Genomic DNA, 17624 nt, shown 5'->3' with positions numbered 1-17624 from the left:
TGCACACTTGTAAAACTCTCTTCTTGGGCATGTTTTCTTTCACATTTAAGGTTCACCAGTGTGACTACAATTGCCCACTCTTTATATATTTGCATGATGTAAATTGTGGCAATTCATCAACATTCAAATTCCTTTTATCTTTTATTTCTATGGCATCCCCTCCCTGTCTACTTCATACCCCCCTGTAATTACTCTCCTCTTCCACTCTTATTAACACTCTATCCCTATAACCTAGTCTGCAAATGAAACTCCTTCAACCTAGTCTTACCAGAGTTTGAGGTGATCCCCTCCTGAATAACTTATTTCTAATTCTTTTATCTTCCTTTCCTATGTTTTTCCCCTGACACTTCCTACTAAATGAAGCCCCCCCTCCAGGTATGTGATTTAACTTCTAAACTCCCCAGTGTCTGTCTGCTGGGACAGCGTGCGTGGGAAGCGAATACAAGGTGACAGGAGATAACAACTTATCTGTTAATGATAGCTTGTAACTTGCATGCCTTTGGGGTTGTTGGTTTTTTAGTTTAATATATTTTTTTTTTCTCAGTAAAATATAATCAGCACTAAGTAGGACAAAACTTAACCTGTTGCATGAAAATTTTACTAAAAACTAGGGGAACAGATACACTGTCATGAAAGAGTAGCTCAGCAAAAAGTGCCCTTGTGAAATGGGTTGAATTCTGCACTGTGATAGGAGAATGAATGTTTCTTCCTATAGCGAAAGCTTTGTTTCAAATCTTGGGGCAGAATTTGACCCATTGACTGTACACAGGGAATATAAATACTATAAGATTTTGTATTATTTTTATGCCTGCTTTGCAAAATATTCAGTAGTGCATGTATGGCTGAAAAGCAAAATCTGCCCCGCAAATCCGCATTGCTGATCGATTCTTGCTTTGCCAAAAAACCTCAGAAGAATGAAATGTAGACCTGCACAGAGTTTTAATGAACCTTTTCTTCCTATGAAGTAATCCGTTTGCAATTCTACATTGCAAATGGATGTGTAGAACAGCAGTAGGCTTATATAGACATCCAAGTTGTCTCCAAGGAAGAAAATGGTCTTAGCCATAGATCTAGAAAAAAGAACCAAGCTTCCTTGGAAGTTAGCTGCACGTTGATGATGAGTTACAGCAGATATTTCAGTAGGTTTCGCAACCACATTGTCTTTATTTCAAATGTCTGAAATACTGCTGCAGAAAAGGACGGATCTAATAGCGCTTTGAGAGTGCTGACTATGTTCATGTGCATATTTCAAATCAAGGTAACCCTTGGTACGCTGTGCTGTCAGGTCGTGCCTTCTGTCATATAATGCTCACAAGGTCTTTTTAAGCACTGCACTACTATCGTAAATCTGCCTGTTTCACCTGAATGAATTCCTTTCCTGTCCCGTGACTTCTGTTTATATGCTATTTCAAATGTAATTAATTTATTTTATTTCAGGTTTACTTCTTAGCTTTGTCCCCCTCTCCCCTTTTCCTCTCTGCCCCTCCTCCCCTTTGGCTCGAAAGCTCTTTTGGTGTGTGAAATAACAGGTTTCTCGTTCTCATTCTCTTATTTTCCATCGCACCTTGTTCCATGACACTTCACACCTGAAGTTCATGAGCCAGGTATGTGACATGACTTCTGATTTACTCCACTTTCTTGCAACACAAGAGCGTGTGTGCGTGTGTGTGTGTGAGAGAGTGCTGAGAACAGGAGTCTTGGGTTGGTAGAAGAGAACAAAACAAGAGAAACAAATATTAACCACAATGATCACTTGCAGCCCTTTTCTCCTTTAATCTCCATGCTTACTACTACTTTAACCTTACAGCATCGTTAACTCCTGACAGCCTCTCCAGATACCTTTTCTCCTTGCCTTAATTCACTAATTCCTTTATTTTTCCCCCCCCTTCATGCATTCCCTGGTCTCTTTCTCAGGCTTCCAAGAGCTTTAAATATCTGTTCTGTTTTTTTTTTTTCCTATTTCCTGTCTTTCCATCACTGCCCGTACCACGACACCAGCAGAGGAAGCCCCTGAAGAAGGTATGTGATGCAGCTACAGACTCTCACCCTTTTTCTCTTTCAGTGCTGGGGAAACGGTGTTAAAAACACCGACCTTGTTCAAGAGCAAAGAGAGCATGGGAGGGAAATGGTCCCTCTGGCTGACTTTGGATGAATATGGAGAAAAGGGCTGTATGTTTGCCAAATCGAATCACCAAAAAGGTGTTTCTTCTTCTTGTTCGATCTCCGGAGAGTCCGAGGTTCCCAGCGTAGCAGGGAGAGAGTGGGGACAGTTGCTCTTAGGAGAACAGCGCTGGTTGTGGATTGACTACTGTGCTTCTTTTCTTTTGCTTTTACCCTTCAACCTACAGCTGATGAAGAAGGCGAATACTATGATGGTAGCTCAATGTTGTCTTAGGACAACGAAGTCCTCTTTCTAACATCTCACTCTTTTTTTCTGTATTTGTTTTTGTTCCTCACTTGACTTTAAACTCAGGAACTGGGCCAAAACATCTCTGCCGCAAAGAATTGCTTACTGCGCATATCCAATCACCCTTGGGGGGGTCACTGTTGTATTGAGAATCCTGTACATCCTCATTAGCATAGTAGATGGTGAAAACCAAGCTCTAGAAGCTTGCTTTGGACTTCTCTTTTAGCTAGAACCTGTTGCGTCATACCTCTCATCAGCAAACCTTCTCTATCCCCCAAAAATCAGGGAAGTATCTCTTAAATCCCAGTGGCATGCTTGAAAATGGAGCTGAGCCCTGCATAGACATGCCTTCCTCACCCAGCCTTTAGAAGGTCATGGTCTCCAGGCCTGAATCTACAGATATCTAAACTTCTGCTCCAGCCATGCACTTAAAATTGTGCTAAACATCAAGCATGTGAATAAATTTATTCATACTGGTGGGGCAGGCCATGAGCTTAAGATAGTGTGTTCATACTACTTGGTTGAGTGGGCATTTGAGCCCACTTGGGTGGAGACAAGACTCATGTAAAAGGACCAAAGCTCAATGTATGCAGGATCAGTTTTGTTCTTGTATGAGGGCAAGATAACTTAAGACCCCTGGGTCAAATTCAAAACCAGTTTAAATGTATAGAAAGACTCTCATGGACTTTTACAGACCTTTGAACACAAGCTCGCTTGTGTTCTGACTGCCTCAGCCCCTACAACACCTGGCCAGCTGGTTCCAAGGGCAAAGCTCAGTGCCACTTGAAACCACCCTGCGTTTTCTGTGTTTCCTTGTTTTGTTTTGGTTTTGTAGATTTTTTTTTTTGTTCATTTGTTCTAATTTTCTTGCTCGCTTTTCAGGCTTTTTTCTTATTTAGGGAAATACCCTGAGGACCTTTCTGAGCCCCTTTCTCACCTTCTTTTTCTCTCTCTTTCCTTTTATTTTTAATAGCATATTGATTTTTTTTTTTTCAAGGACACACTGTGAGTTAGAGATGTTGCTTCTTCTGAGAAGTAAAGGCAGTTCAGATGGATTCACAGACAGGGGGAGCACTGTGTGAATATATCTCATAGATTGGGCAGGAGAAAGCGAGGTTGTATTTATGGTGGCGTGTACTCTCTCTGCGCCAATCCTTTTGGAAACCAGAAACTTAGAGACTCTCTAATCACCAGGGCAGTGAACTTGGATTTCCAGTGGCTCTTGCCTTCTTTTGGCAGGGTTGTATGTGGGGATTTTGTCACGGTCCCATGGTTCATGGGCAGAATGACCAGAATGTCAGTCAAAATCCGCCACAGGAACAGGAATTTGCTATGACAATTCCTGCTTCTCAACAAATTTTGGCCCAGTTCCTTGACTTGGTGTCTTGAAAGAAGGGGCATTTCAAAATAAATCACATCTCTGGGCTGCTTTTGGTGCATACAGTACGGACCATGCTGGGTCATGCACTGCAAAAGACAGATTTATTACCGTTTGTTTTTTAATAAAGGCTCCTATTTCTTTGTTATTCCCTTTTCTGGTTTTCTGGAGGTACCTTTAAATATTCTAACTACAATTTCTTATTTCAAGAACAACTAACCTTAATTTTTCTTTTTCTTTTTACAACTGTTTGTTGGTTTAATTAAGTTTAAAGTACTGATTTGGTGGCAGCTGAAACCAAATTCACACAGTCATTGACAGACAGGTGTTGATCCTGACAACCAAGGTCAACAGACAAAACCAGTCATTTCCCATCTACTTTTTTTCCCCCTCTGAAATGTTACTAACTGGCAGCTTTGAGCTAAACAGGAATGTTTCTGAAAATTATCTGGGTATGTCACAAGGGAAGGGAATCCTGTGTGAATAACATCCCTGATAGACTGGTTAATCGTGATTACTTTTCCTCTCTCCAGATAAAAAACCCAATTTAACGAATGTGTTAAGAAGCTCACTGGCTATTTGAAAAGCAAAACAACTAAAAAAATAACTGGAGAAATATAGAAGTACACTGTTGGCTCATGGTATTTTTCTTCAGGAGCTATTTGTGGATTCCTTTCTATGAATGCTCTAAACCACTTCTCTAATTACATGCTGTTTATTTTATTAGCGTTGCTCTAGCATCTCGAGGCTTCAATTGAGGTATGTTTTGGTAGGCAGTGTTCTTGCAGTGAGAAAAGTCTACCCCCCAAAATTTCATTACTGAAATTGATACAGGAAAGTGTGAGAGAAGGGAAAGGTTAGTTTCTGATCTCTCACATCTTTTCTCTTAATTATCTCAATAACCCATTTCCAGACGCTTCCTCAATTTTTTTGTTATCCAACATCCTTGCAACTGATGTCTCCACTAAGTATTTTCCAGTATCAGTTTTTGCTGTTTTTTTTCCTCTTACAATGTTTCATTTTATTTTATCCTACTCTGTTCCATTTGCTATTCCCAATTTCCTCCATCAGTCCCAAAACAGCTGGATGGAAATAAGCATTTGAAAAAATATAATATAATAGCTTTCTGTATCATGATATAGATAGCAGGGCTCGTGCACCCAGTCCTGAGGGAGGCTGTTTTTACTTCTACTTTACAAAGCTGGTTGTTTTTACCAGATTCAATAGGCTGTGAGCTTTTTACCTCAGTTCCTCCCACCAAACCAACACAGGGAGAGTCCTGTACTGCAATATCCAGTAGCATCCCTGAAAGTTTCAAACGTAGCGTGTGGTTATGAAAGTCAACCTGGGTCCCTGTGAGACTGGGCCAGAAAAAACACATAGGTTTAATTTACTTCTGTTTGTGAGAATAACAGTGCTGAACTTACTGGCATTACACTGGAGTTAATAACTGAAGTTTAAAAAGCATAGCATGGAGGGGAATTGATCACAAGCACAAATGTTAAGCAAGTAACTCATAAGACAGCACATTTCTGAGAGCCAGGGAAAGGTCACTTGTTGTAGGGGAACAGTTCTGACTGCCAGAGGGCCCAAGTTGACGGTCTCCGTGATGGTTTAGTCTGCCTATCAGGGCATTATACCTCTCCTGGAGAGGCAAAGATCATTCCCATTAACACCCATGGGAATTTTCCATGTACCTCAGCAGGAGAGGATGCTTGCTAAGAGAGGATGGCCTTTCCAAGCTGGGTTTGAGGAGCACCACACAGTGCAGAAGAATAAGCATCTCCCCCATGGCACCAAGGTATCTCAGGGACATGTGCTCTAAGCTACCTTGGGGGTTGATGGACCTGGAGAAAAATGTGTCATGAAGCTTTTTCCCTTCTGGTCTCCATGTGAAGCATTTGAGCAAAACTGGCTAAGTTATCATTGACACGACTGTGAATTCAGTTTTTTTGCTGATTGAAAAAGGCAACATTTTCTTCTACCCTCCAGCCCAGCTGTCCTCCTTAGAGCTTTGGTCAGGATGGTTTGAGAAAAATAATTTAGCATTTACATGAAACCATTGCCTTCCAGATGCTACGTTTGGGACTTTTATACAGTCTCTTGATTCTTTTCTGCCAAATTCTGTTTCAAGGGTAAAAACAGATTCACTCCTAGCAAAAGGGGTGTGTGAGTGTGTGTATTTCTTTTGGAAGTGCTTGAGATTTAACCAGTTTCTCTGGGATGTTTTCCCTAAGATTAAATTTCCCTTCCCTCCTTTTACTTTAGCAGCTGGCATGATCTCTGTTGTTCTAACTGTTCTCCCTCTTTTTCCCTTCCTGTTTTGCTCCATGTTTCCAAATACAGAGGAGAAGCCCAGAATAAAGTAAGTATGAGGGGCAGGGAGTTTCAAAACCCTGGGATCATTTTTCTGATCTAGCAGAAGCCCTTAGATTGTCTGTTAGGCAAATGGCCACTAGAAGCCTTTAGCCAACCCTCCCTCGTGCAACATGCAGTTATTCCTGCATGCCTTTCCAGGATGTCTGCCTCTGCCAGAGGATGCCTTAGCAGTAGGTACTGGCCAGGGTCTTAAGACCAGTTCTGGATAGAGTCAGAGGACTCGTGAACTGTCCGAGATACAGTCGTCTCACAGTACCCCAAGATACAGGCGGCTCAACACTAAACCCTTTGTGAGAGGCCATGGCTGGGAAACTACCCATCCATCCAGGATTGCTGACAGTAGGAAGGATGGCCAACGTTGGGCTGGGCTGACTTGAGCTTAACTAAGGTTTCCTATGGACCTTCTGGCTCTGGGCTCCAGCACCTTCCCTTCCCACTCCGCCAGCTGTCCAGAAAGGAGCGTGCAGCACTGCGCCGACAGCCTCGGGGCCGACGTCTTTCTGTGTGGTAGGGAATGACCATAGGCTTTGGGAATGCAAAGGGTTTTTAGGAGTAACTCCCTGCCCTGCATGACCTTCCATGAAGGACAATGGTCCTTAGTGCTAATCTGGAGTAGTTTTCCATTGACTTGCTGTTTCACCCCTCTGTATCTCCATCAACATTTCTCCTTGTCAGCATCATTCCTGGGGGCAGGGCAGGTCAGGACGTGCTATTTAAAAAGCTACCTGCTCTTTAAGATGAAAATCCTTTTTTTTTTTTTTTTTTTTTGACTCTCTGCAGACTAACTGCTCCTAAAATACCGGAGGGTGAGAAAGTAGATTTTGATGTAAGTATTCCTGAGACTGACTGTGCTTGTCTGTCTGTACCTCAGTCATACACCTGTGTGTGCAAACACACATAACTCCTCCTATACTGGATACTGCTGAGGATAAAGTCAAGGACAAAAGTATGGATGCTTTGCTACCTCTTTTCAGTGAAAGGCTACTCTCTGCTCCCTGAAACTCTCTGGATACATTTGTTGCTAATGTGACTAAGCTAAAATGTTAATTCATGTATTTCTTTTTTTTCTCCTTGAATCTTTGAAGCCAATATATGAAGAAAGGAGAAAGTAAGTGTTTTAGGAGCTCTCGGATCCCCTGTCCCATTGTTGTAAATGGTTTGAAAGTTGCAGGTTGAAATAAAGCAGGCCTGTACTCATCTATTGCTAAGAAACACTACCTAAAATGACAACAGAACTTTACTAATAAACAGAGATCCAAATACCTTCCTAGAAAGTTGATAGAAAAATGAAGAAACTCTGGTGTTGAAAATCTCCACAGAAATATCTGCTTTGCCCAAAAATGCAGGAATATTTCCTAGGTAAGATTCATATCCCAAAGTGAAGAGGAGGCTAAGTACCTGCAAAGAGGAGGCAGCTAAGCAAAGCCAGGGATAAAATACGGTGTAGGGGAATGGGAGATGTGGATTCTGTTCCCTTCTGGACTCCTGACTGTCACCTGGATGAGTCTCTGACTGTCTCTGACCCACATCAACAGCCATTTAAGCTAATCCCACAGATTTCCATGGATATCTGCAGACACTTTTTGCTTTTGTTTCTCTGTGTAGGCAGGGTGCTCGGAATGTCTAGGGCATGTTCCTAGAGCAATATGGGCTGGCTTAATGCATTTTCCTGCTCTTCTAGGACATCCAAAAGAAAAGGCAGAACAAAGATCTGATTGAACTGCAGGCCTTGATTGACAGCCACTTTGAAGCCAGGAGAAAGGAAGAGGAAGAGCTGGTTGCCCTCAAGGAGAGAATTGTGAGTCCTTGTACTGCCATTTCCCTGTACTAGATTGAGAGATCCTCTGTAGATGAGAAGTTGAATCCATCAGTCCACTGTCAGAGTTTGGCAGAAAGCTGTATTGCCATGTACAGAAGTGACTGCTCAAGTCACCACCAAATGGCTTCTTCCCACAGCTGTCCCCTCTCTCAGCCTCTCGTTTTACATCTGGGAATTGCACATGAGACCCTTCTGCATGTTCTGGCAAGGGAGCAGGTGGCTCACTCTCTATGAACCAAAGCTCTTGGTGGTGGGGCATAATACTGGAGGTAGATAAAGCCACAACGATGACTCAATGCCTCTGCCACTGCTTCTTGCAGGAGAAGCGCAGAGCTGAAAGAGCAGAGCAACAGAGAATCCGGGCTGAGAAGGAGAAAGAGCGTCAGGCAAGGCTTGCGGTAAGTGTCTTTGCATCTCTCGCCTTGTCTCAGCATCAAATTGGAGGAGATCTCTAGAGAGAGTGTCATGGTTTAACCTGGCAGGCAGCCAAATACCACGCAGCTGCTCACTCACTCCCACCCCCCCAGTGGGACGGGGAGAGAATCGGAAGGGTAAGAGTGAGAAAAACTCATGGGTTGAGATAAAGACAGTTTAATAGAACAGAAAAGGGAAAATAATAATGATAATGGTAGAATATACAAAATGAGTGATGCACAATGCAATTGCTCACCACCCGTGCTGACCGATAACCAAGTAGCGATCGCTACTTCTTGGATCACATCTACCATTCATATACTGAGCATGACGTCACATGGTATGGAATACCCTGTTGGCCAGCTGGGCTAGCTGTCCTGGCTGTGCTCCCTCCCAACGCTTGTTGGTTTTTTTTCTCTTTTTTTTTTTTTTTTTTCTCCCCTTGCATTCCAACCTAGCAACAACTGAAAATGCAGTGTGTTATCAACATTCTTCTCATACTAAATCCAAAACACAGCACTAGGAAGAAATTTAACTCTATCCCAGCCGAAACCAGGACAGAGAGAAAAAACCTAGAGGTTCTGCCTGTCTCAGTCTGGAGAAGAAATGACCACCCTCTTAAAGCAAGGGCAGGAAACAGGAGTTGCCAATTCTCATCAACATGCTTATCTCATCACATTCCCTGCAGTAACACTGGCAGCTGGGGAAGCTGTGAGTCTCCCCTAGAGTAACTTGCTTCTGTGTGTCACATTCCACAGGAGGAAAAGGCACGGAGAGAGGAAGAAGATGCCAAGAGAAAAGCTGAGGATGATCTCAAGAAGAAGAAGGCTCTGTCCTCCATGGGTGCCACATACAGCAGCTATCTGGCTAAGGTAAAAACCATGGATTGGTGGAAGAAATATGGAAGCGTTAAACCATGGGGTTGACTGGGAACAGTCTTTATTACAAGTTGAGAAAACAGCTTGCCTTTCCTTCTTCTGGATCCCTAGCAGCTTGTCTTACATGCTCTGTCACTGAAATAATTTCATTCAGCCTGAATGTCTGCAGTGTGACATTAATTGATGTTCTGAAAACAGGCTGATCAGAAGAGAGGGAAGAAGCAAACAGCTAGAGAGACGAAGAAGAAGGTCCTGGCAGAGAGGCGCAAGCCCTTGAACATCGACCACCTTAATGAAGACAAGCTGAGGTAACATGCTTATCCTAACTTACTGAATGTAATCCACTGAAATTTGGTCTTACTGTCCTGGAGTCTTCTCCAGTGAAAAAATGAGGTAGAGGAGAGGGCCTTCCTTGAAACTCATCACGGGACAATATTAAGTTGTGCCCTTCCTGGATCTGGAGATTGGAGGGGAAATGGGGATGTGTGGAATTGTTGAAATGGCTTGGTAGCCATCTAGCCATGCTCCTGGCATAGCTTTGTTAGCCTCTCCTGCTAATTAGGATTAGTCATTTACGAGACTAGGTACAAACTTTAAACCCAGCTCTGAGATTTGTTGAATAAACCTACAGATTGATATCTGTAGCATTCCCAGGGGTGAGTTGAGCTGCAAAGGTATGAGTACGGAGTACGGGTCTCCACGGAGGTTGGAGGCTTGGGAGCTGAGTGCTCTGGTGCAGAGCAGTCATCAGATGATAGTCTGGACTCCACACATTGGAGTTTACGCATGTTTGAAAGATGAGGTTGGCTTACCTCAGCCCTGAAACAGATGAGACTGTGCAATGGCAGCTGCTCTGCTCATCTGGGTGGCCTTCAGAGTCCTCCTTCCTTCTCGTCTGATTCCCCTGAACTCTCTTCTTTCATTAAGAATTAGGGGGAAAATTAAATCTGTAGGAAATACCTTAGTGTGTGACACATGCAAGAGTGCAAGTCTAAAAGATTCTTGGGTGAGAACGTGAGAAAAATGTGACCTTGAAAATGGTGAGTAGCTTTCAGAGGATGGAAAAGGTTTGTGAAGATGTGTGAACTGCATTAAATAAAACGTAAAAAGCCTCATTACTAGTGATGTGAAAACAGTAGAAAATATATGATGTGGTGTGTTTCTCCCATCTTCTTTTCCCCATAAACACACAGGGACAAGGCTAAGGAACTGTGGGACTGGTTATACCAGCTGGAGACTGAAAAGTATGACTTTACAGAGCAGATCAAGAGGAAAAAATATGAGGTGAGTTGAGAAGCCATTTTGCTAATGGCACTGGGTCCAAAATGTAAAAATCCCTGTGACTCCTCTGGCAGAAGCCATGTGGTGACATCATTTGGGTGTCCAATGCCCTTTTGCAATATTTAAGCAGCAAGACACTTGGAACTGCATTCCCCTAATGTACATACTTGGACTGGATTTCAGATTTTAGGCTGAAATTGAATAGATCACCGAGGTTTTCAGTGCCCCATGAAAAGGCAATCCCAAAAGAAAATGGACTCTCCACCCCCTGCCCAAACATACCTTGTTCATTCTTGTTCATCTATAGGTAACTGTGGCCTGAAAAATCAGTAACTCAATTCACTCATCTCCATTGCAAAGTAATATTTTTAAACCTATCTTTGATTTCACACTTGAACGTTTTAAGTTTTATTCCTATCCCAGACAGATTCCCTGTAGACTGAGCTCTCTGGAGGCACTGAAAACTGTCTCCAGACAGGAGCATCTGAGTGAAGCATTATATGGTAACAGAAAGTGGATGTGTTTCCTTCACAGTCACAAGACAGGTCTGCACTCACCTACATCAGGTTTCACTGGCTGAGAAATCCAACTGGATCTCTCTCCATCTCGCTCTCCTTTTAATTCCCAATCACACAGACACATGCTGACAGGGAATGAGCAACACCAATGTAACTATCTCAATCTCTCTTAGATTTTAACAATGCGTTGCAGGCTGCAGGAGCTTTCCAAGTTGTAAGTACAATGAACTTGCCTGTGTAACAGCAGCAGCAAAGGCTACCAAATGCATGAGCCTGCCGCATGGTCAGAGGCCAGGTGCCAGACAGAAACTTGCACTTGGCTCCAAGTGCAGAGAGAAAAGAGAAAACTGGATCTTGTGTCTCTCCCTTCACTTCCTTTTTCTCTCCCCTTCCATTCTTTGAGAAGAGATGAAGTGGTAATTTAGGAAAAGAGTCAGGGTCCAACAGGAATCTGGCTAAAGAACAGAGCATGCAACCCACTCAGACCATCTCTAAAATAATTCCCTATTCAAACCTCTGTTATTATGTGCATGGGCGAGTCACCCTGATGCACCTGGGATACATGCAGAAGCTTAGGGATGCATGTGTAATAGCTTGGACTTCACAGAAAAGAATGGTATGGGGTTTGGAAAGATTCTGCACCTTGTGGCCACGTGGTTATCCAGATCCAAAATACTGGAGAGGGCTAGCTTAAGGATAACAGGTCAACTGGGTGTGGAACAACAGGAATTAAGGCAGTGCCGGGGAGACGTACATGCTATGGTAATGAAACCTCTGCACAAACAAAGAGATGGGTGGCTGCTGCTGAAAAGGAAGGAGAAAATGTAAAAAGAATTAGCAAAATAGAAGGAAAATGCACAGCTGAGATGGGAGAAGAAAAGTGAAAGAAAAAAGGGAAGATGATAGAAGGAAAAAAAGTGAGGAGGAAGGTAAGTGAAAACAGCAAAGGGAATGCAGGAGACACAAGCAAGGATGCAAGGGAGAGACAAAGGAAGGAACTGGGACACACAGGAGTGGAGCTGTTCTTTAGCTCTAGTGTCTGTTGCTCTTTGGTGCTTCATTGGAGAGTGAGTGTTATAGTCCCTATCACAAGGTTATCACTGAAGGTAAGTCTTAAGTCCTTGGGTCAAACTGAAGACAGCTGGTTTTCCTCCACACTTGGGAAGAATACTCGGTTGCAAAAAATAATTTAAACCGCTGCTGCAGATATTAAAACTTCCATGAGTAAGTACAAAAGCAGCTAATCTGCTGATCTTTCCTTCCTTGTGTTGTCCTGTTCCCGCTAATGTTTCAGTCTCTTATTTTGTTTCTGTTTGCCATGGAAAGACACGAGCCAGGAAATAACCGGTTGTTGGGCCAACCTGAATGTATGACTTTTTTCTTCTTGTTTCGCACGCGGGGAATGTCAAGTGCCACTTTAAATATTCAAATGTTGGGTCATCAGTTCTTGGAACTGCAGAGCCAGTGGAGAACTTTGAATTACACCAAAAGCAGAAGCAAAGTATATGTCTTGGCAAGTGCATTTTTCCATCCCAGGAAAACTAAGTAGAACCTTGACTCGGTTACAAATGAGAAGGTGAAGGGACAAAAGAGGGCTCTCTATCACACCCTAGTTCCTGTGGGCTTTTCCAGTACCTGAGCTGGAAGAGTCCCAGAACTTCAGTATTGAGTCCAGGGCTATGGGCAAGGACTGAGGTGCTAAGTCAGGCCATAAGGTGCTCATCCTGTGCAAGGTAGGTGTTTGCTTTCCCATGCGTCAGGTTGAAATATGCAGTTTATCTATGGCTAAACAAAGAGACGCTCCATCTTGTAGGACAGATTCTCTAGTGGCTTGCAGTCATCAGCAGAGCTTGGGAAGGTGTTCAGAGCCCCAACCTCAACCTTTTCCTCTGTGGTTGCTCAAGCTCTCCTTGAATATTTTCTTCTTCAGCCCCTTTAAAAGTTGTCTTCTCATATTAGATGAATGTCTGGGAAGGTGGTGACTGCTACAAGCTCCTCACCTCCTGCTCTCCCAACCAACAAAGGTACTCCAGCAGAATGTGTGATCCATCTTCCATTCTTGAGGTCCCCATCCAAAGTCCACCAAAGCTCTTTGAGCTTATACACTTCTGAATGTGTAGGAGTTGGGGAAGAGTGAGAAGGTGAGGTTGATACATACAGGCGGATGGGGCCATGCAAGAGCTTTCCAGCTGGCCAGGGTGACGTTCATTCTGGTTCACTTGCCTGCAGTTTGACATGAGAGTTCATAGGAGATTAATTTGTATACATAGGAACTCTTCTAATAAGGGTTATAAAATTCTAGCTCTTCTTTCCCTTGACATATGAGATTGGCTTGCAGATTTATTGCCAAGGAGCAACGTTTCTCTCCGTCAAGCAAGAATGAGTTTTATTTCACAGGAAGTATTAATCCCTACCGTAGGCACCTGGTTCCAGCACTTCAGCAGGTAATACTCCCCTCTCTGTGAGGGAACAAGGTTTCTTTATCTCCAAAAACTCTGGTCATGTATGTTATTTGCAGATTGTCACCCTCAGGAACCGGATCGATCAGGCTCAGAAGCAGTAAGTACCTATATCCCCTTCCTAGCTCCCGGCTTGGGGATATCTTCTCAGTGTTCAAAGTAGTTGCTTCAGCCGCAACACCGACATTTTCTTGTTGCAATGAAATGAGGCTAGAGATGGAAGGGCAACTCCCATCCTGCCTCACATTGAGAAAATGAAGGGGAAACTGAAGTGAACCTAACAGCTAACAAGAAAAAATCATATTTCTTCACACTATGTCTGCAAAATTTCCATCTGCTTATTGCCGGGGTTTTCAAACACCTGACCGAGGTGCTTTGAATACTTGAGGGAATACAACCCTTGTTTACAAAGGGTAAACAAGCGGTTGCTAAGATTATAAGGAATGGTGTGTAACAAGACTAACATCATGGGATTACTGTTGTGAGTTCTTTTCACTCATCATCTCTCTCCCACTTTCCTTCCCCACAAGACTTCTATTTCATTAGATTTTTTTGAGTCTTATATCTTTAACCATCCTAGGTATTTACAATGAACTTATGAAAGACCAGGGCTAGACAAAGCCTGGGGGCTAGGGAATGTAGAAAACTAACATACAAAGAAGGAACTGCAGGGAAGCAAGGGAGGAGCGCTCTGCAGTGGTGGGATTTGATCTTCACTGTGCTTCTGCGTCTTCTTAGCAAAGTCATGCCAGGAATGAAGTGGTGGTCTTTAGTGACATCTTTGGATGATAGCAGTGACCAGACACTGCCTTCCCACTTCCCCAAGCCACCCTGCCTTATCAGATGAATGTAACACTGGGGGCTCAGTTGTCTGTAGATGCCAAACATAAGGCTTGACCTTCCCGTGGTATTTTCTGTACAGAGCTGTAGGCTGATAAACCTCAGCAGAATGTGCAGCTGCAGAAGGATGCCATGGTTTGTCTGGGTGTTGCTTCTCTTCTGAGGGGCACTACCACACCACCCACAACAGGCAGTACCATTACTGCATGCTTGTTCCCCCAAAAGACATGATATCCTCTCAGGACATCATTTGGAAAGGTTGCACTGAGAAACCCACAGCTTTTGAGATTTCTGTGTACTTAAATTTCTATCCACACTAGACCGTATCATTCCAAAGCGATGTCTGCTAATGTATTATACAAGGATCAAGTGATCCTTTCGCTTCAGACTTCATTAAGTCTCCTTAAGCACATTCTAAAGGTTAGGCATAACATCAAACACCATGGGCGCTTATGGAGATAAAAGGACTCTGCCTTCGTTTGAGGAGCTACGCAGTTCCTATACTGGGTTCTGAACCTGCGGAAAGGCTGGCAAAAGAGACACTGAGACGAATTTAAGATAAGCAGAAAATGCTCTGCTCTCTCTCATGTAAAAGGACAATTTTTCGAATAGACCAAGTCTAACTTGGTCAAAAGGTAAAGTATCCACTACGTGTACGTCTGTGTCACTGTGCTACATCCTTCCGTAAATATGGCTAGTGCTCTTGAATCAATCCATGGGGCAAAAATCTCCCTAGGTGTGTCGTCCACATTTTTTTCTGCTCCCTGGAGGGACCAGTGGTTCTGAAGAAGGCCTCGCTGTTGATAGCAAGGCCCCACCACCTTGTGCTTGTCTCCCAATCCCATGCTCTGCCATGTCAAAGAGCTGCCCTCAGTTTGCATGTGCTTTGGTTCAAGAAGCAGCCTCATCATCGTGTGTGTGAGATGGAAAGGTTTGGTGGTATGCCGAGCCCCAAAAGCCAAGGTGCTGCCTACGGGAGCCGGTGCAGAATCTAACCCGACTAACTTCATGCCTGGCCCCTCTCTGACTCCAGGCGTGCCTGCTTCTCAGTCAGAAGGTAAGTGGCTTGCATGTCGGATTGCCCTTCTGTGTGCAAGATACTATTTGGAGGGAGTTTGCCTCAGGTGCTTTGTGTGGGGCGTGTAGCTCCCACACACACCACGAGCAAGACGGGGATACTGATGTGAGGGGAGGCCTAAAAAGTTGTTTGGACTGTTTTGGAGGCTCTTGCTCTCATGACGTAAGGCAGAAGCCACTCAGCCTTTGCTATAGCAAAGCAATTCTTAGTCGTATTTAAATTATTGCTTGGCTTTTTGCCTCCTCTACTAGATGACTAGAGCATCTGGGGAATTTGACCAGAGCTCCCTGATAATGAGGAAATTTTCTCCAGAAACAGCTCTAAATCCTAAAATCCAGATCATAGCAGATTTGAATTCAGGAAACATCAAGTCTGCGGCTGGATAGGCCTGTCATTTAGTTTTGAGACCACCTGGGCTTCTCTCCTGATAATGCAGGAATCTAGAAGGGTCCACCTCTTTCAGGCATGCACATCCTGGCCTTTCACTAAAAGTCCGAGGAGGAATCTCTTTCCACAATATTGACAATATTTTTCTCAGGATGTGCTCTATGGCAGGTGTGCCCAACATGTGAGAAGTGAAAGCAGCTCGATCCTAATCTGAGAGTCAGAAATGCGCAGTGGTCACAGAGCCCCGCTGTTTCCATCACGCTGACATGTTTTTCTTTCCTTTTGTATTGTAGCAGCAAGAAGGCAGGAGCCAAGGGCAAGGTTGGCGGGCGCTGGAAGTAAAGAACGGGGCAGGATGGCCCTTAGTGGTGTGCCGAAACCCTGCTGGTCTCCTCTTTCTTCCTTCACCAATCACTTGTGTTCCCACACCTCAACGATAACAAATATTGCAACATCAGCCTGGGTTGGCTATTGCTGCTGCTTTTCTTCTTTTTCTTCCTGGAGGGGTCTGGCAGCTTCCTCAGTCAAAAGGAAGCAGGTTCCCTGTGAAACTGAGATGACTCCTCGCTGGCATCTTCAATTCCTGCTCAGCATGTCCTTTATCCTCCTGATACCAGCCCTATGCTGTCCTGTAGATTGCTGTGTACAAATCTCTGGATTTTGTAAATAAAGCGCAACCAGTACCTACTCCAATGACAGCTCTCTGGAATGGTGCTTCATACCATGGTGTTTAATGGCATCCCATTTTGCAAGGATTTGGGTTTTGGTCCAAATCTTTATTTTATATCACTTGATCCAGCTCTACACCTGGGAATGAGGCTCAGTATCATCAACAAAGATCGGAGGCCTGTTTTACAGCCACCATACAGGCAGATAACAAAAGCTGACTCTGTTCTGGGGGAGCTCATCATCTGGATGCCAAATATAGCTGAAATTGACTTAAAAGTTTGAGTGATGAAGGGAATCAAAGAATCGGGAATCAAGAATCAGGAATAAAGGAACAAATCCATAGCAGTGATAGTTTCCAGCACACAGCATTTCTTAAATGCAGATAAGTCATAGTACAATATAGAGAATGATTCATTCAAATATTACATTTAAATGTTTATTGAGGCAGTTAACCTACGTATAATATTAAAGCCCAATACTGAAGTGTGAATTACTTTGTTAATTCAGTGTAGATGTCAAAACACAAATGGCTGTTACTAAATCTGGGATGTGAGCTATTCTGTAGGGCCTGTTGTCTTTGCCAACCCTTGAAATGCCCTGTTGGAGGGAAGCCCACCAGGGATGGTGGTTCTCCCCCATGCTTCCAATCTTCTGGCTGTTTCTGGTGCCTACATTCACACTCTGGCTCTCTGTTAGCACATGCTGCGGTGTCCTAGATTCACAGAGTGGTTTAGGTGGGAAGGGACCTTCAAAGGTCACCTAGTCCAACCCCTCTGCCGTGGGCAGGGACATCTTTCACTAGATCAGGTTGCTCAAAGCCCCGTCCAACTTGACCTTGAACACTTCCAGTGTGATGGGGCATCCACAGCTTCTCTGGGAAACCTGATCCAGTGTTTCATCACCCTCATCATAAAAAGTTTCTTTCTTATGTCCAGCCTAAACCTACCCGCTTTCAGTTTAAATCTTGCCCCTTGTCCTGTCACAACAGGCCTTGTAAGAAGTCTCTGTCTTTCTTATAAGCCTCCTTTATATAGTGAAAGGCTGCAATAAGGTCTCCCCACAGCCTTCTCTTCTCCAGGCTGAACAACCCCAACTCTCTCTGCCTTTCCTCACGGGG

At 43.8% G+C, this 17624-nt stretch overlaps 1 protein-coding gene across 1 annotated transcript; it reads left to right on the top strand.

Moving 5' to 3' along the window:
• Positions 1-363: 363 nt before the first annotated feature.
• On the top strand, positions 364-16531 carry TNNT3 (troponin T type 3 (skeletal, fast); the record flags this gene model as incomplete). The annotated part of the gene is made up of 11 exons (XM_009581271.1): positions 364-375; positions 1593-1604; positions 6132-6150; positions 6945-6990; positions 7846-7962; positions 8304-8381; positions 9156-9269; positions 9474-9583; positions 10469-10559; positions 13593-13633; positions 16132-16531. Coding segments are annotated over 11 exons (689 nt in total), but the record flags the coding sequence as incomplete, so codon positions are not given.
• Between the last annotated feature and the right edge of the window lie 1093 nt (positions 16532-17624).

The sequence above is a fragment of the Fulmarus glacialis genome, unplaced genomic scaffold, assembly GCF_000690835.1.
Source record: "Fulmarus glacialis isolate BGI_N327 unplaced genomic scaffold, ASM69083v1 scaffold31537, whole genome shotgun sequence".
NCBI lineage: Eukaryota > Metazoa > Chordata > Aves > Procellariiformes > Procellariidae > Fulmarus > Fulmarus glacialis.
This window is presented reverse-complemented; position numbering and strand designations above follow the sequence as displayed.